Genomic DNA, 22,422 nt, shown 5'->3' on the forward strand with positions numbered 1-22,422 from the left:
CTAGATTTACCGAACAACGACTTGGTCCTGTTACTTTATGTTCGTCCAGTATACTGACGCATTGAAAATGTTCCTCGCAAATGAGAGTTGGAAGGAAAGAAAAGTTTTTCAGTGTGAGAATCAAGCCTGTAATCTGCAACAGCTTTGAGTTGTTGTGTTTTCCGCGGTCTAAGTCTCCCCGCATCCTGACCCAGGGCCCGCGCAACTTGGGAGATGCGCAACTTAACAAACCTTCACATCGCCAACGATGGCACACAAAAGAGGAAAAGAGAATGGCCGACGACTTCAAACCCAGAAGAAGGAGCATATTGCAAAAGCGAAAAAGAATCTCCTCGACGGGGAATTGAACCCCGGTCCCCTGCGAATCGTTTGAATGACAAGCAGATATCCTCACCACTAGACTATCGGGGATTAGTGGATGTGTTCATCCAATGATAGTTGGTTGAGAGAATTCCTGGCTTGTGGGAATATATAGCTTACATCAATGCGTACAGCACAACCTCTCCACCCTTAAATGTGCCTCAAAACACGGGAACGTTTCAAAGGCGTGTGAATATAATGAGTGGTGTGATATGCTGGCACGTTTCTTATTTTCTGCTTTTGTTTTGTGCCTCCGTATCGCGGTGCGATCGCGACGGTCTGACTACGCCTGCAGAATGGCCGAGGCCGCGCAACATACATGGAGTAGGATTCATTTACGACAGATAAACTGTCCATGAGGTGCTTCAATACCCAAGGGCTTAAAAGACAAGTGATGATTCTAGCAGGGAACTGTTGGAATCGCAGAATTACCTTGGCGACAAAACCGTGACACTATGCTCCTTTCTACAGGGCAGAACGTCGCTTCAGCAGCATCGAGTGCGTGCCATGTCCATGTCAGCTTCGTATGCGAGCCTGTCTAGAGGCCGAAGGTGCAGCAATGGGTTTATGCAGATTTCTCGAGTTCCGCTCAAATCATCGTGCCAATTGCTGTCATATCGATGTCCCATTATTCACGAAGAAACCCCATGTTGTCGATTGAGAGTAAGCCCAAGAGGCCATTGCATGTATTACTAGCAGCTAAGATACGAGATAACAAAGTCATCCACACACATTGTGTGATACCCTCGGATCATCTGTTTCAAGCCATATCAATGGGGGTAGACAGAGCCCGGTGTCACACAGTGGCAGAAGGTGCATGGTCATAGTCCAAGGCATCGATACATTTGCAACAAGCGCTTTTTGAATCCCTCCCTAACCCGTAAAACCATCATATGCCGAATCCTTCTCATCCCTGGTTCCTACATGAAACGGACAAGCAATCTCCAATCGACAAAGACTCTGACACTGAGCCCTCAAGAGGACAGATGACCCCCGGGCTCATTTACGCCTTCGGAGCAGAAGTCGACTCGGCGACGGCAGCATCCTTCTGTTTCTCCGGGATCAGATTGCGGAGGGACAGGTCGTAGACAACATCCTCGACGCGCTTGACGTCGTACTTGACCGCATCGACACGCTTACGGAGGATGTCGTTCTTCAGATTGAGCAGCTGGAAACCGGCAAAGAGGTCCTTGACGAAGCTGCTAATCTCAACAGGCATGGCAAAGTCGCTCAGAGTCACGGCGTTGGTGGCGAGGCGTGAGAGCTCCTGCGTCAGGTCCGTCAGGGCGAGAAGGTACTCCTCGATGGTGAGGTGGAAGGCGTCGCGGTCCTTGAGGTTGACAGGGACTGCCGCATCGTTAGCTCTAGGCTCCCAGGAGAGACAAACAACAGCGGTTGCCTCGGCTGCCTGAGGTACAAGTCAAGACACATACCTTTGAAGATTTCGCCGACCTCCTCGAGGGTCAGGAGTCGGGCGACGGGACCAGGCTTGCCATCGGGAGTGAGGCCGCCCAGCCAGCCGCAGAGAAGAACGGTGAAGATGGCGTTCTGCACTTGGCGATTCCACTTCTGATTGTACCTAGGGGTCGTGAGTCAGAGGGTGCTTGTTGCCTTGACGGCATGTCATGAATGCCTACTTGTAGTAGGGGTGCTTGGAGGCGATTTCCTGGAGCTCTCCAATGACCTCAATCTCCTTCTGAATGCCTGTCTGCACGTCTGAAAGCAATGGTCTGTCTGTAGGCACACGGTCTTGTCAGAATCGCTGGGCGTTACTGCGGGGCAGAGAGGCGGCGCCGAGCGCCGATGGGGTGAGGACTCACACTGCTCACGCGGGGTGGCGTGGATGCGGGACAGCAGGCCCTGGACGTAGGAGATGGCCCTGTCCAGCTTCTGGACCGTCTGACTCATCTGATCACGGACCTGTTGGTCCTCGTCGATCTTGTTCTTGAGGTGCTCAAAGATCTGGGGGTCCAGAAGACGGGAGGCGGGGACCTCGCCCATGTTGGTGTCGTTGTCCATGACAGTGATGATGCGACCGAGTGACGGTGAGAGTTGGTTCTAGGCAATGCGTGAGTATGTGGGCGATGAGATGAGTGATTCTTCAGTAAAACAAAAACAACAACGAAAACAGGTTCCTCTGGAATATCGCGAGTGCTTTTGGGTATTCGCGAGTCGTTCCTTGACAGACGGCGGTATCGACCTTGGTAGTGAGATCCAAATTTGGTGGACGGAGAGCCCCGCGATTTAGGGCGACGTCACTGGAGAACGCAGACACTGAAAATCAGAGTTTGACTTACGACAGCGACTCACTTTGATGGCAGTGAGAGAATCATTCACAACCATGCAGAAATGGACGAGATATTACCAGTTGCAGCACCGTCGCGATGCATTTGATGGATCAAGGCTCTAGGAAAATTATGCAAAGGGAAGGCGGTCAACAGTCAGCAAATAGAGGGGCATGAGTTGACATGGATCGCCATGGAGAAGCATCAAGACAGCAGACATCAACGGCTTCTCACTCCACCAAGCACTGTTTCCAACTTTACGAGGCCGTCAAAAATGTCACTCGCCAGGTTTATTAAATCAAGGAGCAGGACCGGTGGTAACCTTCTTCGCATGCCTGGCAAGCCAGACAATCGCAATGAAGATTAGGGGTTTGCATCGCCTGGAGGCAGTGAAATACCAGGGACACGATGGAGACGACATACAGCAAGCCGCAGTGGTCGTCTCCGGATGATCAAAAATAGGAATAATCAAGATTGATGCCAATAGGCATCTTTCAGAGATTAAACTGAAAAGAACAGATACTACACTTGATCTAAGCCAAAAGGCAAAGAAGAGCTAAAGAGAAAAGAAGAGAAAGCTTTAAGAACCGCAGGCGGACCGCGATTTATATAGCTTAGGGTGGGTGGTCTGTGCAGCGCATACGATCAGTACGGTGTACGTACCGCGGAGGAAACTCAGGCCAATTTTTGCAGTGCAGTACGTACAGGTACGTACCGGCGCGTTCTGCCTGGCTCGTCTATGGCAACCAGCGAGCCTCACAATGTCGAGGATGGCTCCTGCCTGGAACCGAAGGTCTAATATTTGCTTGTATGTGTGAGTGCAGAAGGCCTCAGCCAAGATGTTTGTTGTTCAGCAGCATTCCTGCTTAGATTTTCCATCCTAGAGCAACGCGATGCCAAGGCAATAACACCGTGGCGGGGACACTATTTGCTCTGCATCATGTATCTGTGAATATCTTGTTTGTGGCCACTGACCTTGTTTCCTCGACTGCATACCTAGTTGGCTGGCATCTTCGTGGATTGCTTGCCTTGCTTTTGAGTCCGCGGCTTTCACTCGGCATTGTCACATGCATGTGCTTGTTGTGTTGCCACAAGTTGATACTCAAGTGTTGAGCATCACATCTCCAGCTGCTCTTGATGTACGACCTTGTGATGTATGTTCATAGCCGCTGCAGTCATTCAATACGCAATGTGCATGTTGCCGTGAATGGGGCGGAGCAATCGCCATCTTCGAACCGTAGATGGTCACGCTTCATTCAATGAGCTGTGCATTGTTCACTGGTAATAGGTTTGCTGCTAGGATTAGACAGCCAGTTAATTACTGAGGGGATTATCACACACTGCTTTTTTCTTATGGGTCATAAGGGCAACATGTACTATGGTAATGATTCATCATATCTGCCGGTGGCCTCGTTGAGAGCTGGTCCAAAGCAGCAGGCCACTCTCAAGGTTGCTTATCAGAATGCAACACTGAACACATACACACTTGACGCCATATCTTGCACAGCGGTTCCAAGTCGACCTAGAGGCGAACCCTGTTGGCATCGTACTCTATTTGTATGACGGAAATCCGGGGAGAGTCAAGGGACCGGTCGTTCTGCACAGCCTCGAAAATCCCGGTTGAGATACCAGCGAGCCATGCATGTCATGCAGCTCTCGTCTAGCAGCGGGAAGGGGGGGGCTCTCTTCCCGTAGTTCCGGAGCTCAGGGCACCCAAAGTCTATCGCCATCTGCGTCGTGTGGCCGTCATTTCTGGCGCCGGCGCTGGTGCAGCAGGGTGCAGCTTCTGCAGCGAGCTTCCATTCGTCTAGCACCTTGGGGGGACCACATCACCCAAAAAGTCTGAATTGCGATCCTAATCGAAACAAAATTAAGCTTCTCATTGGCGGCTTGTCCAGACGAAAGGTGCATATGCGGGCCCTCGTCCCCCTTGCAGCCGAGTGACGCTCCCGAGGAAGGTTAGAAACGAGTACCTCCAGCTTGGTGCGAAAGCCCTGCGTTTCCTTTGTACCTCCAATTTCCAGCCGTTGTTGGTCTGGTGGTGACCCTTGACTACCGGCAGAAAGGGGGCAAACACAAATGTCAACAAAATTTTGAGTGGAAGCCAGAGAGACAAGCCAGACTGTGTGAGGGCCCAATCGAAATCCAAGGACACCCTGCGAACTTTTTGATTTGACGCCGTCCCGCGTCTCTTGTCTTCCCGCCCTTTCTCACCACACGCCAACCCCGACGCCTTCGTCTGGTCGTATTCGGATTTCCCGTGCCAGACCGCCTCTCCTTTCTACCTCATCTCGTCTCCGATGCCTTGATTGAACCTTCTCTTGGGCCTCTGCTACACTATTCCCTCTCCGAACCCCCCCGCCGGACTGCGCTGCCAGATCCACGACCGTCACACGGACTCGGTTTCCAGTTACACGAGAGGTGCATGACCCCACGTTGAGATTTGCTGCTTTGTGTATATTTGTATAAAAGAACAGTCAACATGTCGGGTCGATACTCTTTGCGCCAGACTCCTAGGTTAGTCGAACAGTGTTTTATCTACTCTCTCTCTCTCTCTCTCTCTCTCTCTCTCTCTCTCTCTGCGACCTTGAAAGCTCTCACTCGAAGCATTTGGGCCTGTCGCAAAGCACCCATTTCCACACTTGTTTTGTGCCCGTATGATAACTGGAATCATGACTACCCTCGCTCACCCCTCCAATGGGTCAATACCTTGCGCAACATCTCTTCTGTCGATATAGCTAACCCATTGACCAGGAAGAAGGAGCTCTTTGAGGGCATGGTTGAGACCCCTCGCAGGGTGTCTTCCAGACGCAAGTCCCCCGAGGCCACCACCGAGTCGAAGCCCCAGTCCCGCGCCGCCCCGAGACGTCGCACCACTGGCAAGTTCCGGGAAGAGATCTCGGACGAAGAGGTCGAGAAGCCCCTGACGAACGGATACGCCAGCGGTCACACCAATGGTCATGCCAACGGTCATGCCAACGGTCACGTAAAGAAGGAGGAGCATGCCGTAAACAGCAACGGCCACGCCATCAATGGACACCTCGAAGTGAAGACGGAGAAGACTGCGGCAGGCAACGGCCATATCCCTTCAGAGACGAACGAGGTCCTGCCCGCCTACCAGAAGGGCGATATTATTGACGGTTGGGAGGTCGGCACGGATCCCAAGATCGACGCCTCGGGCCACTTCGAGTTCGGCGGTAGCATCGGGGCGCTTTCGCTGATGATCGGTTTCCCTCTGCTCATGTGGTACATGTGGATTGGAGCCACCTACTACGAAGGCAAGCTGCCCACGCGCGAGGAGGGCCAGAGCTGGGGCGAATTCGGCCGGCACCTCGTGGACCTCGTCTACACCGGCGCGTTCCCTACGCTCCGCGCCTGGCGCATCTACTGGACCTTCTTCATCTTCGAAGGCATCTGCTACTGCGTCCTGCCTGGCGTCTGGGCCTGGGGCAAACCCCTTCCCCACGAGAACGGCAAGCAGCTCAAGTACTTCTGCAACGCCTACGTCAGCTTCTACTTCACCATCTCCGTCATGGCTGTCCTCCACTTCACCGGCATCTTCCCCGTCTACACCTTCATTGACGAGTTTGGTCCCCTGATGTCCGTGGCTATTCTGAGCGGCTTCCTCGTGTCCTTCATCGCCTATTTCTCTGCTCTGTGGAGGGGCGCCCAGCATCGCATGTCCGGCTACCCGATCTACGACTTCTTCCTTGGCGCTGAGCTGAACCCCCGCATGTTCGGCATCCTGGACTTCAAGATGTTCTTCGAGGTCCGCATCCCCTGGTTCATCCTCTTTGGCCTTAGCTGCGGTGCCGCCGCCCGTCAGTATGAGAAGTACGGCTACGTTTCGGGCGAGGTGCTCTTCCTGGTCATGGCTCACTACCTGTACGCCAACGCCTGCGCCAAGGGCGAGCAGCTCATTGTTCCCACCTGGTAAGTCCCGTGTATTCCTCCAGCAACGAAACACCAACTAACACCACCCCAGGGACATGTACTACGAGAAGTGGGGCTTCATGCTCATCTTCTGGAACCTCGCTGGCGTCCCCCTCTCGTACTGCCACTGCACAATCTATCTTGCCAACCACCACCCTTCAGAGTACAAGTGGAACCCCTTTGCGCTCGCCTTCCTCTTCGCGTCGTACCTCTTCGTCTACTGGGTCTGGGACACGACCAACAGCCAGAAGAACGGCTTCCGCGCGCAGGAACGCGGCCAGCTCATAAAGCGCCGCACCTTCCCCCAGCTGCCCTGGCAGACGGTCAAGAACCCAAAGACAATCACCTCGGCCAAGGGCGACGTCATTCTCGCCGACGGCTGGTACGGCTACGCCCGCAAGATCCACTACACCTGCGATGCCTTCTTCGCTATCTGCTGGGGCCTCATCACGGGCTTCAAGAGCCCCTTCCCCTGGTTCTACCCCGTCTTCTTCTGTGCTATGATCGCCCACCGTGCCGCCCGCGACATCCACCGTTGCCGTCAAAAGTACGGTGATGCCTGGGCCCAGTACGAGCGCGAGGTGCCCTACCTCTTCATTCCCGTAAGTCTCACTATCCAGAGCCAGGCGAAATATGAACTCCAATTAACCATGATAACAGTACGTCATCTAAATGACACAACACCACTTGTCCCTCGCCTAACACGCGGCGTATCATGCCATGTTCGGGCCATTGTTTTCTGTACATATACGCTTCTTCGCCTGGGAGCCAGTGCAACTAGTTTAATGCTGGAGGTAATTGAGGCAGGCTGGAAAGGTACGGGAAACGAGAAAAAAGAGTTGTCGACATATGCTTTGAGAACGATGCCGGCATACAGACCTTGTAATCATACACCACAAGCGGCGCCTCCTTTGTTGGCGACACCGCGGATTTCTTTGTATATATTTTCACAGTGTATCCGCTGTGGACTAAGATCCGAGTAAAACGAGCAAAATGAAAAAATTGATAAACACATATCAAAATGCCTGTGCCTCTAGCGATATATAACCACGGGTTCCACTTAAGTCCATCAACCTGCATGGTTTCTGAGTAGGAAGTAAGTGATCGCTAACATTCGTGGACCGGATCTTCTACCATGGAAGCATCTAGACATCTTACCACTGTCATAATGCCCTGTCCTTGGCCACAACTGTCACAGTGCGATTTCATAGCAAAGCCGTTGTTTCTCCACAAGAGCATGGCATGTCACTACCTAGCTACGCTATCTGGGTCTTCCCGACAACGCGAGACCCATTGTATCAATCTTGGACAGGAAACACGTTGAAGAGCCTGATTATCTTAGGAAGTCGATACTTTCCCCAGATTTCCAATAGTCCAAGTTGATTGGACAGACGTACTGTTAACTCCAATATTCCTCCATCGAGTTAGGGAGCTCGGGCTGTCGAAAATCACATGGGCGTGGATCAAACATGGCCGTAATTGAGACGCAAAAAAAGCATTATCGCAACCTAGACTACAATTCCATTCCCCATCACCGTTGTCTATGCTGAGCAACCGCCCCCTAAATGGATAGCATACCTTGTTGGCACAATAGTACATATACGTTTGATTCCTGGCCGAGACAATCCCCGACCGTCCCAAACATTGGCATTTCGTGACCTTTGACCGTTTCCACGCCTATGCCGTAAACCTTTGATCGAATTTCCGACGCGCCTGCTGATGATATTTGTCTGCTCTGTGGCAGTGATGCCCGTGCAAGTTGTGGCGTAAGTACATCTTGTCAACCGTTCAACCGAGCATTCGTCGCTGAGGTGTCTTTTAGTGGCAGACGACGTCCTGAGTGGCCTTGGAGTTCATGAGAAGGGCAACAATCAAGCCGTAAAGACCTAAGGGCGACAGGTTAACCGACGTACATGCAAAGCAATGGCAGAGAAACGTACCCAAGACTTCGGCGAAAATAAGAATCAGAATCATGCCGACGAAAAGACGGGGCTGTTGAGCAGTTCCACGGACACCGGCGTCACCGACGATACCAATGGCGAAACCAGCAGCAAGACCAGCCAGACCGACAGACAGACCAGCACCGAACTGGATGAAACCAGTGTAAAGGGACATCTCCTGGGCAAGGCCGTCGGAGATAAGCACGGATACGACGAGACCGTAAATGGCAATGATACCAGCCATAATGACGGGAACAATGTCTAATTATTTCGTTAGCATATTCTGATGTGTTTCAGCCCCCCGTGTGAGGTCTTCGATGGTGATGGTTGTTTCGTACTCTTGACGATCAGGTCAGGGCGCAGAACACCCATAGCCGAAATACCGACACCGGACTTTGCGGTACCGTAAGAGGCACCCATGCAGGTGAAGACAATGGCCACGGTGCAGCCCATGGCACCGAAAAAGGGCTATGTCATGTTAGCGATGTCGTGAACGCGATGTCGAGCTGATGCCCAAATGGCTCATTGTGGGTAGTTGGAAGGGGGCGACGTCATGGATCGATGAGTCGGCAGGCACAGGGATAACGAACCGCGTAGACGGGGCTGTGACATTATCGCGTTAGCATATGAGCTTCAGAAACGTGATGGGAAGCTAGCTGAGCACGTCGGGCGTCGAAACGGATGGGGTTGGGAGCTTCGACTGATGGATAAGGAGCTCGGAGACGGGGGCAACACGAATGTTGACGTTGACGTACCAGAGTTCGGAAGGCATTTTGGCGGTTTGTGGGGGTTTGGACGAAATAAATTCGAAGAAAAAGGCGTGAGAAAGTCGGAAATGAAGGGAAATGCGGCGACAGCTGGGCTGAGGAGGATGGCGGTGATGACTGTTGTGGCGGCGAGGTTCGATGCTGCGTCGGCGACTGCTCGAGATGAGGTGTGCTTGTTAAGATCTCGTTTCTAGGTTGGCCTTCTGGTTGGTTGCAAGGTTTTGCGGCGCGCTGACAGCTCCGTGCCCTTACGTAAGTCAAGGAGGAGGCAGTGCCTCGGAAGCCGGCCAAAGGTCGGTTCCGAGAGTGGCTGGCTTTTGCGGAAGATACCCACTTCCAAGCGGAACCTGCCGTCGAATTTGGGGAAGGTGGGATATTTTTTTTCTTTGGCTTCAGACCGAGATTTTTGGATCTTCACGTTCACCACATACATCCACCGACCTTTAACCTCACCATCAGGGCGAGCCAACGCAAGGAACCCTGCATTCTATAACTTCGGTAAGTTGTGCTTCTTTGCGATTGTCTATTGACAGGATCTAATTTCTACTTTCAGACATCTCTTCGACCCAACCTCAACAATGGCTGATCAATCCGCTGCCTGGCCCCTTGCCGACGATGCTCTCCAGCAGGAGATCCTGGATCTGGTCCAGCAGTGCCAGCACTACCGTCAGCTGAAGAAGGGCGGTACGTTTTATTTGGACCCCTATGTTCTGTATTATTTTACTGACTGTTGTAATTTAGCCAACGAGGCTACCAAGACCCTCAACCGTGGTGTCTCTGAGCTCATCATCCTCGCTGCCGACACCAACCCCCTCAGCATTGTTCTCCACCTGCCTCTCCTTTCCGAAGACAAGAACGTTCCCTACGTTTATGTCAAGTCCAAGACCGCCCTTGGCCGCGCCTGCGGTGTTTCCCGCGCCGTCATTGCTGCCAGCATCACCTCCAACGAGGGCAGCGAGCTTGCCGGACCCATCCGAGCTCTCCGTGACAAGATCGAGAGACTTGCCATCTAAGATACCCACAATGTAGGATATTGGGCGGCGTTTGTGCTATAGCTTGGAGGTGCTATAAAACGATTTGGAATGGAAAAGTCTGAATTGTTGATAGCTATCGACTAGTTATTCTTCGGCTAAGGCTACCTCAAAGCTTTCCCTGCAAGACGGCACCGTAGCCATGAAAAATGGCTATGCTGCCGGTTTCGCAGGAGACTTCGTTGTGGGATAGCGCATATACAGAAAACCTTCAATTGATGATCGTCGAAAAATTTAAGTTCCAAATATGCAATGTCCATAAACTATGCACGTATCGAGGTCTCGTTCAAGACGAGCTACGCAGAGTACCTCGTCTTAATAGCAACTCTCTCGGGGTCCAATAGCTGAAATATGAGGCGAGAGCTTAATGTTCTGAGGTGTGTGACCAAGACAGGACGTATTGGACGAATGAAGACTGGGCCCCTTAGACTGAACCAATTGTTCAGCGTCGTGTCTCAAGCGTGACCCGGATTGGACTAATAGCAAGTCGCACCGCCCAAGAAATGCAGTCTGACGTTACCCCGCGGCCCACCACCCATGTCATAGCTACATGTACGATTTTGGCCGACGCTGCTGGGTGCATCAGCAGTTCGTGCTGCGTACAACGCCCCATCTTCTCCTGCGCATCTTCACCAACACCGCTATTGTGAACGTTGCGGCTTTGAATATCTCTGATACACCCGTTCATGGCTTCATTCGAATAAATTCTAGACAACTCTGGGTTCTCTTTCCTTCTTCATCGTACTCCGCGCATTGCGTGGTACCAGATCGCGAGATGCCCGGTATCGCTCGCAAGATCGTCATCTGCGCTGCGGTTGACGGCCTTATCATCCAACCATTTGTGACCAAAGGACAGCGCCCCGCGCAACCGGTCAGGATCAAATATGGCGACGCATCAATAACCCCAGCGTCTCGAGAGCAGATCCCCAACGTTTCCCAACCGAACTCTTCTTTCGAGGCCTTCGGAGTTATTGGTGTGTACTCGGAGCTCCCAGCCGTTGCGCATTCTATGCTAACCACCATACGCTACAGGACTAATCACAGTCTCACGCCTGAGTTACCTAATAACGATCACTCGCCGACAACAAGTCGCACAGATCTGCGGCTTCCCGATCTATGTCGTCACCGAGGTCGCCGTGACCCCATGCACCTCCCAGCAAGAAGCCAGAGAAGCTATCACGAAGACGGCTCTGGAGCTGCAAGAACGCAACACGGACAAGGATGCCGACGACAGCGACAGCGACGACTATGTCGAGCATCCTACGAGCGGTGATGAGGTCGAGGACCCGGCGCAAGAGGCTAAGGCGGAGAATGACAAGGCACCCGAATCCGTTAAGAGCACCGTTGCCAAGGACGTTATTGGCAGAAGAGGCAGCTATGGGAGATTTGCTCAGACATGGTTCAGTAAGAGTGGATGGACGCAAGACCAGAAGAGGTCTGCCGGTTGGAGCGGCACTGCGCATCAAGTCCGTCGCTCCATCGATCATAGCCCTAGCAAGGCCGCCGCTTCACGTCCGACGGCAGACGAGACTAATGAACCGGCGCCAGCATCTACGCTGCTGCCGAAGCTTCTCCGCACGACTCAGATTCTTTTTGGCTCGTCCCGGAGCTTCTTCTTCTCGTACGATTTCGATATCACGCGGCGGTGGGCGAGTCGCTCGACGCCGCAATCTGACGAGGTGCCCCTGCATGAGCGTGTCGATCCCATCTTCTTCTGGAACAAGAACACCCTGAAGCCGTTCATGGAAGCTGGACAAGATGCCTTGCTACTCCCCTTAATGCAGGGTTTCGTAGGCCAGAAGAGCTTCGTGGTGGACAGTAGCCCTCCCCAACAAGACGATGGGCTCGGAGACTCTGTGGAGTTGTCCACCATCAAGCAAGCCAATGCCGAGCTACCTTCTCCGCCATCAGAGAAAGTCCGCGACTCGGTTGATCTTCGTTCAACCGAGAAAAAGTTTATTTTGACTGTAATCTCCCGTCGTTCGACGCAAAGAGCTGGTCTGAGATATTTGAGACGAGGCATCGATGAACAAGGTTACGTGGCGAATGCCGTCGAAACGGAACAAATTCTCTCGAGCACCTACTGGGACAAGTCGTCAAAGATCTACTCCTTCCTCCAGATTCGAGGCAGTATTCCGCTGTTCTTTACACAGTCACCCGTCTCCTTGAAGCCCGCACCAGTGATCCAACACTCACCAGAAGCAAACTACAACGCAACAAGGAAACATCTGGAACGTCTGAAAACAGAATATGGCGGTTTGCAGATTGTTAATCTTGTCGAAAAGCATGGCGTTGAAGCAACGGTCGGCAGCCAGTATGAGAAGACTGTTCAGCGACTAAATGAGGAAGAATTCAAGGGCCAAGATGAGGCTGTAGCATTTGAGTGGTTCGACTTCCATTCGGCCTGCCGAGGAATGAAGTTTGAGAATGTCAGTCAACTTCTCGAAACTCTTCGCGACAAGTTGGAGGGATTTGGAAGCACCGTCGAAGAAGCTGGGCAGATCAAAGCAAAGCAGCAGGGTGTCTTGCGCACCAACTGCATGGACTGTCTCGACAGAACAAACGTATGCCAGAGCTCGTTTGGCAAGTTCATGCTTGAAGCTCAGTTGAAGGCGGAGGGTTATGACCTTGCTGCTCAAGTGGACCAGCAAACACAATGGTTCAACACGCTGTGGGCAGATAATGGCGATGCTGTGTCGAAGCAATACGCTTCGACGGCAGCCATGAAAGGCGACTACACAAGAACAAGGAAGAGGAATCTCGGTGGCACTTTGAACGACCTTGGTCTTTCCTTGACCCGATACTACAATGGGTGAGACATTGTGTGGTTCCTCTCTATTTTCTATTCGCTAACGCACGACCCAGCATGGTCAATGACTACTTCAGTCAGGCTGCCATCGACTTTCTCCTAGGCAACGTCAACTCGATGGTCTTCCAAGAGTTCGAAGCCGAGATGATGACAAAAGACCCAGCCGTTTCCATGCTGAAGATGAGGGAGCAGGCTATTGAATTGTCGCAGAAGCGTGTCATCTCCGACGAGAGTGAAGAGTTCATGGGCGGCTGGGTTCTCTTCAGCCCCCACCAATCAGACACCTTACGAGCTATGCCCTTCGAGGAAGTGGTGTTGCTGTTGACGGATGCTGCCCTCTACCTGTGCCGATTTGATTGGAACATGGACAAGGTTTCATCCTTTGAGCGAATCGATCTCGCCCACGTCGTCGGTATCAAGTTTGGCACGTACATCATCTCGACGGTCTCTCCCGGTCAGACGGACGAGACCAAGAACGTCGGTTTCGTGGTTTCGTACCAGCCAGGCAAAAATGATGTCACGAGAACGAACACCAGAACGTTTTCGAACCTAGGCACAACGAAAACCAAAACAGACCAGTCGAACACTTCGGAGCAACAACAGCAGCCTCAGTCTGCTTTGAACAGCTTGCTGGGCGGCGGGCGCTCCAAAGCCTCGCCGGTGCGCAAGCTTGCTTTCAAGGCTCCTTACTCGCAATCGTCTGCCGCCGTGACAGGCGAAGGACCGAAGCTCAGCGAGATTCAGCAGGTCGTCAGCATTTGCGCGGAAATAGAACGATTGGCGTTCCTGAGCCAGCCCGGCAAGGAGAAGCCGGACACCGAGAGCATCATAGAGAAGGGCGACATCATCTCGCTCGAGGAGGCAAGGCAGAGTACAGGCTTGCTGGACCACATCAGCTACTCTCTGAAGAGACTCGTCTGGGCGTAATGGGGTTCGCCCTCCGAGACCGCCCCATCATCTTTCTGGCGTTTAGGGCTTGGTGGCGCGGTACAGGTGCATTTGGTAGCGCATGTTTTCGAGGGGGATTGGGTACTTTAGAGAGTCGGCGAGGCGGAACCAGACGGAGTCGTGGGATTCGAGCTTCTCCCACCGACAGCCCTCGACGACGCCCTCCTTCTCCGGCTTCGTGGCAAGGGTGTGGTCCATGAGCCACTGCATGGGGTACTTCTTGCTCTCCTTGCCGACGGCCGCCTCCGAGTAGCTGCCGGGGCTGTCGACGACAAGGAGCAGAGAGCCCAGGGGCACGGTGGCGGTCAGGTCGAGGAGGAAGGCTGTGGTCTTGCCGATGCCGGCGGTCGTGTACAACTCGTTGAGTGTGAATAGTAGAGTAACAATTAATGGCTCATTCCCGAGCTTCTGCGAGAGCTGGTCCCGTGTCATAGAGAGGACATCCTGCTGCGTAAACGAGGAGGTCAGGCGGTCGGCCTCAATGATGGCCATGTTGGCGGCCTTGGCCGCGGCGTTGGCGTACTTTGACAACGGCGGTGGGGTTGTAAGGGCGTCGTGCAGTTTGGCAACGGCGTCGTCCCACGGGGCCGAGTCAAGGAGGGCCATGGTGCCCCCGAGGGAGCGGGAGGGTTGCTGGGAGAGGTAGGCCGCGAAGGCGGCAATCTCTGCTGCGCCGCCGCCGATGGAGAGCATCCTGATGGACTTTGTGAGTTCCGTGCTGGGCTTGGGCGTGTCGGTAGTAGGTTCCGTTGGGGCGGTGGGAGTGGTGGTCTCAGTCTCCGCGGGTGGAGGGGGAGTGACGTTCTCGCCCTCCGCCGCGGAAGCGGGAACGACCTGATCGTCGTCGGCGGCGGCAGCAGCAGCAGAGGGTCCATCATCCCCAGAGGATCCAGTTGTACCAACGGTTTGGTCCTCAGAGGAGAGCACGACATCCTGGTGAGCATCACCCGTCTCCTCCGCCTCGGTCACGGCTCCAGCTTCGGCCCCGTCTTCAGCCTTGGTCTCGCCCTCAGCCTTCGCCTCAACCTTCACCTCGGTTTCCAGCTCCTCCAGATACTCCTCGATCCCCAGAAACACGGCGGCGTACCCCAACGCGCGCGTAGGGCTCCATCTCGCCGCGTACGCATCCAGGGCCTCCGGCCGCGCCTTGGCGAACGCGGCGTCAAAGTCGCGCGCGTACAGCGCGGCCTTCACCTCCTGCAGGATCTCGCCGAGGGAGTGCGACGTCAGCACCGGGTTGTAGGCGGCGTTGAAGGTGGAGAGGATGCGCTGCTGGAGGGGCATGGGGAGCAGGGCGCTGATGGTGTTGGACTCTGCCGTCGAGGACGGGGCTTCCTTGGGCTGCTGGGACTTTGAGGGCTTGGGCTTGGCGGCGGGCTTCTTGGTGGTTTTTCTTCCGGACTGGTGGCTTGTGTCGCGGATGTTGTGCTCGACCTTCATTTTTTTGCCCATGTTTGCGGTATTGTGTCTGGGTCGATTTGTATAGACTTTTGGTTGTTGGTGTTCACGAACTTGAAGTTGAATGTGAGAATTTGATGGAGGGGCAATGGAGGGGTAGATTTTTTTGTCTCTTTTTTTCCTTTGGGTGTGTGGTTGAAGGCGCAGGCTTTTCCTATGATTCCAAGCTGACCGAGACTGATTGCGATGTCTTTGCGTGAGGCACAAACAGGCTTACTGATTATCTCTCACGATGTGGTTGTTGGCTTCACGTTGTAGGCTCTCATCAAATTGTTTGTCTACGGCTGTGGTTGAAGTGGGGTGAGGCGAAAACTCAATCGGGCAGGATCCACACCGCCCGCTTTCACTCGTTCACTCGTTCACTCGTGGTCGAGCTTAGTGGCATAGAGAGCGGGCTCATGAGAGCTATCATCGCGCATGAGTCTCATTTTGGCACTCGTCTACACATCTCGACTCAAAATCGAGCGGTTGTCACGCGAACCAAAAAAATAACTTGCTGGCCTCATTACATCCCGGACGGCATGAGTTGCACTGCCAAGAGCTGCATCGACAGCTCAGGGCATAGCTCTGGATACGCCTTCTAGAGCCTGGTCAAATCGTCATAAGAGGCCCGATTAGCGGCCGGTTTCCAAACATGTAACGGCGAGGCTAATCCTATTTCAACAAAAAGAAAATGAGGCAAAACATGGTTCTCGATATCTCGTCCCTAAGCCAAGATAACTTTTCCCCCCTTCCCTTGTTGCATCTTGTTCCGCTCAATCCCAACCAACAACGGATACACGTCGCTGCAAGTGGCGGATATGCGGGTGGAGTGGCTTGATGTCATACGCAGGGAAGGACAGAGCTTGGGCCTGGGGCCGCCTTGATTTGTGCGGGTAAATACGAAACTGACCGGACCCCAGGCGGTTGGCCCGTGCACACCGGCTCCGGAGGGGACGCTGCGAGACGAGCGCAGAGCGGCAGATTGAAGCGTAGGCAAAAGCCCAAAAGGCTTCGCAGCATTAAGGGTCTACCGGCGTGTATTCTACCGGTCCCGAATATCGCGCTTCGAGACGGTTTGAATTTTTTTTCCCCTCCCAGCAGAGCGCAAGAAACAACCGAATCACAAACGTAGGTAGCCGTCTCATGCACATCGGTTCTGGGATACCTACTTTGAGTACATAAAGACGGTGGCCCTTGCCCATCGTCCTTACATAGTACTGGAGCTTCCGCGCTGGCCGTGTTTTATTACGAACGGGTGTCGCGCATCTCGATGCAAGGCAACGACGCAATAGAGGGGTCGGAGGGGCATCCTGACGCCGAGCAGAAGGCTGCGAGTCGGCCCTGCGACCGAAGGGTGAAGTAAAAAATTCGTAGCAGACGGGAAGGGTGTCATTATGCAATCAGGGTCCACCAACATGACTGGACCTGACTGAGACTCTCAACAGTGAGCACGCCGCGAAGGGATTCGACCAGGGGATCCAGGCGGCGGAGGAGGGCCCAGAGCTTATCCGCGTCGCCGGCTTGAAACGACGCGAGCGAGCAGTGAGACCGATGAGGGCGGGACATTTTCGGCGCTTGGCTCTCTCTCAGACAATGAGGTGGGTTTGCTCTGCTTGGACAAGGCTTAAAGTCCGGTATGCTCTGGGCCTATGGCCGACGCAGGTCGTAACAGCAGTCATCCACGCATTGTGAGTGAATAAATAGCGCGAGGCTACTGGGCCGTGAGGGGCCAGGAGGGGCGATAGGGTGGACCGGAGATACCCAAAAAAGATGCAACCATCTCCACGGATTAGTCAAGGAGAAGCCGATGTTGCCAGCAAGATACCAAAGGGGACCCAGAAGAAGCACAGGGCCGCAGGTGAAGCGTTGTGGGCATTATGACGACAGACCGTCTCCAGTCCCCATCGATGCCGTCGTCCGCACGAGTCAATAACGGCTTCGATAGGACTTCTCGAAGATGTCGAGAGTCAGTTCAGCGTGAAAACTACGTCACCTACAGAATCCATGATATGCCATCTGGGTGCTGACTGAGGTCCTGTGGTGGGTGGTGGATGGGTTGACGGTTGAACCTGGCCGTCGAGTCTGGTGTGATTCGTCGAGATGGGATCTCCTGGGAGAGGGTGTCGCCCCGACGTCGGTATGCGGCGGTAGAGAAGCAGAAGCGAAAGCAGCGGGAGTTGGAGGCCCCGGACATTATTGCCTCCAAGGGGTCGCTGGTTGAATTGGGAGTACGGGCTACGGATCTGAAGCCTGCGGTTTGGTGCCGACAAAGCCACCAATGCTAGGACGAGGTAGACGGGTGACTGGGCAGCGGGAGGGGCAGAAGGTGACAAGTCGACGCAAATCAGTCCACAGCGTTTTTTCTCCCGGGACGACGAGGTTGTTGAGACGAGCTGAAGGTCACCATGGTCCCCTCTTGTCCCATTCCTAAAGCCGAAAACTGGAGATGCGACGAACAAAAAAAAGGGCGAGGAAGGAAAGGGCCCCCACTCCATGTGAAGATGGACCGACATCGAAGACGGTGAAATGGTTGGATGAGTGACTTTGCGTGACTTTCTTGTTCTAGTTTGTTTTTTTAATCTTGGTCTCGAAGCATCTTCTTGCCATGTAGTAAAGCCAAGCTGGCGGAGGCAGGAAAGAGGTTCTCAGCCGGGCGTCCCGCTGACAAGCTGCTGCCCGCTCTGAGTAAGGTACGCAGGAGCGGCAGGTATAGCTCGCCGGTTCGGTTGGTAAGCTGGGTAAATGTACCTCGCCGTGCTAGTGGAGGGGCAAAGCTACTTCCTTACCTCACCTCTCACAATGCTGAGGCAGAGACCATGAAGCTACTTCGAGGTACATGCTACATTGCCGTTGACAACTCCTCGCGGCTATCCCCAATCCAATCTTACCATAGTGCAGAGGAGCCTTGTTGGTGGGTTGCTAGATCAAGTTCACCACGAGTTCCATGACAACGCCCCCTGGCAAGATATTCCACCGTGTGATGGCAGGTACCTTGCCTGGCTGGATGGTGACATTGTGAAGTGCGTTATGGTTGACGAGTATTGTGAGTGAATCCGACGGCGGGCGTCACTGGTCTGTGCCTGGTCTGGTGCTGGTTACTGCTGGGCGCGCTGGCTGCCCCTCCACCCCTCCATGTCCCTCAGGTCCTTGTCCACTCCCACGTCAGGTCCCCACCAAATGCTCAATAGTTACCTTCCCGGCCGACATACGCAGTGGGAAGAGACATTACCACCACCATTCCCCGTCCCTCTCTCCTCCCTTTTGATCTACCCTTTTCCCTCTCCCAACCGATTGCTCTTTTAAAACCTCTTCTCCTCCCACATCACATTCTCTTTCTTCCTCTTGATCGAGTTCTTCACATCTTAAAAACTCTTGGAAGAAAATCAGACATCATGGGTTACACCGAACAAGACTGGAAGGCGATCAACACGATCCGCCTGCTCGCTGTGAGTTTCACCCGCCCGCCAGTTTTTCTTACCCCGCCTACGCTCGTTGAGACCGTTGCTGGCTACCCCGCCATTGGCATCACCGCCGACCGTGGCACGGCGGCAACAGCTCGCCAAAGAGCTTCCCTCATCGAGTTTCCTTCGAGACGGCCGTCCAATTCACAAGCTTCGCAGTATGCTGACAACGATTGCAATTTCTAGGTCGATGCCACCTTCAACAGCAACTCCGGCCACCCTGGTGCGCCCATGTACGTACTCTCCCACACTGCGCGTATTTCGTGAAAGATTGGGATCAGGAAACTCACCAATTTGTCTTCTAGGGGTATGGCGCCGGTCGCCCACGTTCTCTTCAACAAGTTCATGAAGTTCAACCCCAAGAACCCCAAGTGGGTGAACCGTGACCGCTTCGTTCTCTCGTAAGTTTCATTCCTCACGCAAAAAGCACCAAAATCCTCGAGCCAGAAGCTGACGGGTTCTCAGCAACGGCCACGGCTGCATGCTTCAGTATGCCCTCCTCCACCTCTTCGGCTACGGTGTCTCCATCGACGACCTGAAGAAGTTCCGCGTAAGTTTTGGCTACCCACGATGAGTCGATAAAACGACCAATCGTACTGACATCGCCCAAAGACGGTCGACAGCATCACCCCCGGTCACCCCGAGGCTCACGACACACCCGGCATTGAGGTCACCACTGGCCCTCTTGGTCAGGGTATCTCTAACGCTGTTGGTCTGGCCATTGCACAGGCTCACACCGCTGCCACCTTCAACAAGGATGGCTTCAACCTGTCCGACAACTACACCTACACCTTCCTCGGTGATGGTTGCTTGATGGAGGGTGTCTCTGGCGAGGCCTCTTCCCTGGCTGGTCACCTTCAGCTCGGCAACCTGATTGCCATCTACGACGACAACCACATCTCCATTGACGGTGACACCAACGTCGCCTTCACTGAGGATGTCGTCAAGAGATACGAGTCCTTCGGCTGGGAGGTCCTCGTCGTCGACGACGGTGACAACGACCTCGACAGCATCGAGAAGGCCATCGCCCAGGCCCAGAAGTCCAAGGACAAGCCCACTCTCATCAAGCTGAGAACCACCATTGGTTTCGGCTCCCTCCAGCAGGGCACCCACGGTGTCCACGGCTCTCCCCTGAAGGCCGACGACATCAAGCAGCTCAAGGAGAAGTTCGGCTTCAACCCTGAGCAGTCTTTCGTCGTTCCCCAGGAGGTCTACGACCTGTACAACAAGCACGCCGCTGAGGGCGCTGCTGCCGAAGAGGAGTGGAACAAGCTCTTCTCCAAGTACTCTGAGAAGTACCCCAACGAGTCCAAGGACCTCATCCGCCGTCTCAAGGGCGACCTCCCCGAGGGCTGGGAGAAGTCCCTCCCCATCTACACCCCGAACGACCCCGCCATTGCTTCCCGCAAGCTTTCCGAGACTGTCCTCCAGAAGATCTACCAGGTCGTCCCCGAGCTGCTCGGTGGCTCTGCTGACTTGACTGGCTCCAACCTGACCCGCTGGAAGGAGGCTGTCGACTTCCAGGCCCCCGCTACCGGCCTTGGTGACTACTCTGGCCGCTACATCCGCTACGGTGTCCGTGAGCACGGCATGGGTGCCATCATGAACGGTCTCGCTGCCTACGGCACCATCTTGCCCTACGGCGGCACCTTCCTCAACTTTGTCTCCTACGCTGCCGGTGCTGTCCGTCTCAGCGCTCTGTCTCAGGTCCGCACCATCTGGGTTGCCACTCACGACTCCATTGGTCTTGGTGAGGACGGCCCTACCCACCAGCCTATCGAGACTCTCGCCCACTTCCGTGCTCTCCCCAACAACATGGTCTGGCGCCCTGCCGACGGTAACGAGACCAGTGCCGCTTACTACGTTGCCCTGACCTCCAAGCACACCCCCAGCATCATTGCTCTTTCTCGCCAGAACCTGCCTCAGCTTGAGGGCTCCATCATCGAGAAGGCCATCAAGGGTGGTTACGTCTTGCACGAGGCTCCCAACGCCGACATCACCCTCGTCTCCACCGGTTCTGAGGTCTGCATCTGCATTGATGCCGTCCAGTACCTCAAGGAGAAGCACAACATCACTGCCCGTGTTGTCTCCATGCCCTGCACGGAGGTCTTCGATTCTCAGCCCAAGGACTACAAGTTGTCTGTCCTTCCCGACGGCAAGCCCATCATGTCCGTTGAGGTCATGAGCACCCTCGGCTGGGAGAGATACTCCCACGAGCAGTTCGGTATCAACCGCTTTGGTGCTTCCGGTGCTTACAAGGACGTCTACAAGGCAAGTTTCACCTGTTCCATGTCCTACCAAACAACACTAACAACCTCTGCAGAAGTTCGAGTTCACCCCCGAGGGCATTGCCAAGCGTGCTGTCGCCACTGTCGACTTCTGGAAGGACGTTCCCAACGTCCGCTCTCCTGTCAACCGTGCTTTCCAGCAGATCATTTAAAGCGGTTATATCCATGGGTAGAAATTGGTTAATTGGCGATTGTTCTTATATTTTTTTTTAACGCGATGATGGACGTTTACGGGGAAAATGAACTCGGTATATAGAGGACCGTCAAAATCAAAGATTATGATTAACGCGAACGCGCTTTCCTGTACGCCTATCCTGCAACCGGGCGGCTTCATGCTGAAACCTGTGGCCATAATCTCATCGCTCGTATCCTCGTGACAACCGAACGCTGGCCGCCTGCCTGTCCAAGTCACAATCTCCGCCAAAGTTTCCTGTCATAAGCTGTCCATTCACGGACATATTATACCCTTTTTTGATCCAACGACACCCTCCCAGACGTACGTATATCTATCGTTGAGCACCATCGGTCATGTCGCCTGTACCTTCTTCGGCGGCCCATTCACGTTGAAATTCCCTGCCTACCCTCTCAAGTCTGCCGGCAGCGCGACGCGCCTCCATGGCCTCCTCACCCGTCGCCGCAACTACGACGCCAACCAGCATAGGCGCCGCATTCTCCGAGTCCTCACCCGGTTTTCCCGTGTCAGGTATCGCGCCCGTCCTGGCCAACGACGCAGCCGCCGCGGATGACTCCGCTGTGGGGATAGCACCAGCCGCAGCACCCGACGATATCGGCCTTGAGGTAGAAGAGGTATGGTTATTCGCAGCGGCGGCGGGGGCGGAGCCTTCTCTACCGTTCGGCAGGGCGTCGGCGCCGTTGAGGAAGGAGGCCAGGACGACGGGGCTCCCTGGCCCGTGTTCGACGATGATGCGCTGGGCGGGGCCGAGGGAGAAGCGGTTCGCGGCGGCGTGGGCGGTCAGGGAGGTCGTGGTCAGGGAGGTGAGGGCCTCGAGCTGGGGCTGGGAGTGCGCCGAGGTCAGGATCGGGTTGAGGGCGCGGTCCGTTAGGTGGAGGGCCAGTGAAGGGTACTGGGAGGGGAGGGAGGCCATTTTTGTCGTTCGGGCGGGCTGGGACGGCTGGCGCTGTGACTAGGCGCACGTGGG

The 22,422-nt window shown here is 54.4% G+C and overlaps 9 protein-coding genes and 1 non-coding gene across 10 annotated transcripts; 5 read left to right on the forward strand and 5 right to left on the reverse strand.

Annotated features, from left to right (window-relative positions):
- Nucleotides 1-328: 328 nt before the first annotated feature.
- On the reverse strand, nucleotides 329-411 carry ColSpa_tRNA_140. The gene is given in 2 exon segments: nucleotides 329-363; nucleotides 375-411. It is a non-coding gene; the product is annotated as a tRNA-Asp (tRNA).
- Nucleotides 412-1,363: 952 nt separating this feature from the next.
- ColSpa_05144 (translin-associated protein X) lies at nucleotides 1,364-2,379 on the reverse strand (the record flags this gene model as incomplete). The annotated part of the gene is made up of 4 exons (XM_049271356.1): nucleotides 1,364-1,764; nucleotides 1,794-1,939; nucleotides 1,998-2,076; nucleotides 2,181-2,379. The coding sequence occupies 4 exons, from the start codon at nucleotides 2,377-2,379 to the stop codon at nucleotides 1,364-1,366; spliced, it is 825 nt and encodes a 274-aa protein (XP_049127313.1).
- Nucleotides 2,380-5,127: 2,748 nt separating this feature from the next.
- On the forward strand, nucleotides 5,128-7,250 carry ColSpa_05145 (delta(24(24(1)))-sterol reductase; the record flags this gene model as incomplete). Its single annotated transcript, XM_049271357.1, has 4 exons — nucleotides 5,128-5,162; nucleotides 5,400-6,578; nucleotides 6,631-7,180; nucleotides 7,239-7,250. The coding sequence occupies 4 exons, from the start codon at nucleotides 5,128-5,130 to the stop codon at nucleotides 7,248-7,250; spliced, it is 1,776 nt and encodes a 591-aa protein (XP_049127314.1).
- A 1,146-nt stretch (nucleotides 7,251-8,396) lies between these two features.
- ColSpa_05146 (V-type proton ATPase proteolipid subunit) lies at nucleotides 8,397-9,290 on the reverse strand (the record flags this gene model as incomplete). Its single annotated transcript, XM_049271358.1, has 4 exons — nucleotides 8,397-8,464; nucleotides 8,519-8,779; nucleotides 8,857-8,986; nucleotides 9,183-9,290. The coding sequence occupies 4 exons, from the start codon at nucleotides 9,288-9,290 to the stop codon at nucleotides 8,397-8,399; spliced, it is 567 nt and encodes a 188-aa protein (XP_049127315.1).
- Nucleotides 9,291-9,863: 573 nt separating this feature from the next.
- Nucleotides 9,864-10,298, forward strand: ColSpa_05147 (ribonucleoprotein, chloroplastic; the record flags this gene model as incomplete). The annotated part of the gene is made up of 2 exons (XM_049271359.1): nucleotides 9,864-9,969; nucleotides 10,027-10,298. The coding sequence occupies 2 exons, from the start codon at nucleotides 9,864-9,866 to the stop codon at nucleotides 10,296-10,298; spliced, it is 378 nt and encodes a 125-aa protein (XP_049127316.1).
- Nucleotides 10,299-11,091: 793 nt separating this feature from the next.
- On the forward strand, nucleotides 11,092-13,132 carry ColSpa_05148 (phosphatidylinositide phosphatase sac2; the record flags this gene model as incomplete). The annotated part of the gene is made up of 2 exons (XM_049271360.1): nucleotides 11,092-11,290; nucleotides 11,361-13,132. The coding sequence occupies 2 exons, from the start codon at nucleotides 11,092-11,094 to the stop codon at nucleotides 13,130-13,132; spliced, it is 1,971 nt and encodes a 656-aa protein (XP_049127317.1).
- A 50-nt stretch (nucleotides 13,133-13,182) lies between these two features.
- ColSpa_05149 (phosphatidylinositide phosphatase sac2) lies at nucleotides 13,183-14,052 on the forward strand (the record flags this gene model as incomplete). Its single annotated transcript, XM_049271361.1, has 1 exon — nucleotides 13,183-14,052. The coding sequence occupies one exon, from the start codon at nucleotides 13,183-13,185 to the stop codon at nucleotides 14,050-14,052; it is 870 nt and encodes a 289-aa protein (XP_049127318.1).
- Nucleotides 14,053-14,094: 42 nt separating this feature from the next.
- Nucleotides 14,095-15,525, reverse strand: ColSpa_05150 (25S rRNA (uridine(2843)-N(3))-methyltransferase; the record flags this gene model as incomplete). The annotated part of the gene is made up of 1 exon (XM_049271362.1): nucleotides 14,095-15,525. One exon carries the CDS (start codon nucleotides 15,523-15,525, stop codon nucleotides 14,095-14,097), a length of 1,431 nt encoding a protein of 476 aa, XP_049127319.1.
- Nucleotides 15,526-18,905: 3,380 nt separating this feature from the next.
- Nucleotides 18,906-21,414, forward strand: ColSpa_05151 (translation factor GUF1, mitochondrial; the record flags this gene model as incomplete). The annotated part of the gene is made up of 5 exons (XM_049271363.1): nucleotides 18,906-19,132; nucleotides 19,280-19,375; nucleotides 19,440-19,524; nucleotides 19,587-21,236; nucleotides 21,298-21,414. 5 exons carry the CDS (start codon nucleotides 18,906-18,908, stop codon nucleotides 21,412-21,414), a joined length of 2,175 nt encoding a protein of 724 aa, XP_049127320.1.
- A 354-nt stretch (nucleotides 21,415-21,768) lies between these two features.
- On the reverse strand, nucleotides 21,769-22,368 carry ColSpa_05152 (uncharacterized protein; the record flags this gene model as incomplete). Its single annotated transcript, XM_049271364.1, has 1 exon — nucleotides 21,769-22,368. The coding sequence occupies one exon, from the start codon at nucleotides 22,366-22,368 to the stop codon at nucleotides 21,769-21,771; it is 600 nt and encodes a 199-aa protein (XP_049127321.1).
- Nucleotides 22,369-22,422: the final 54 nt, after the last annotated feature.

This window comes from Colletotrichum spaethianum (assembly GCF_022836535.1).
Source record: "Colletotrichum spaethianum MAFF 239500 DNA, contig11, whole genome shotgun sequence".
Lineage (NCBI taxonomy): Eukaryota > Fungi > Ascomycota > Sordariomycetes > Glomerellales > Glomerellaceae > Colletotrichum > Colletotrichum spaethianum.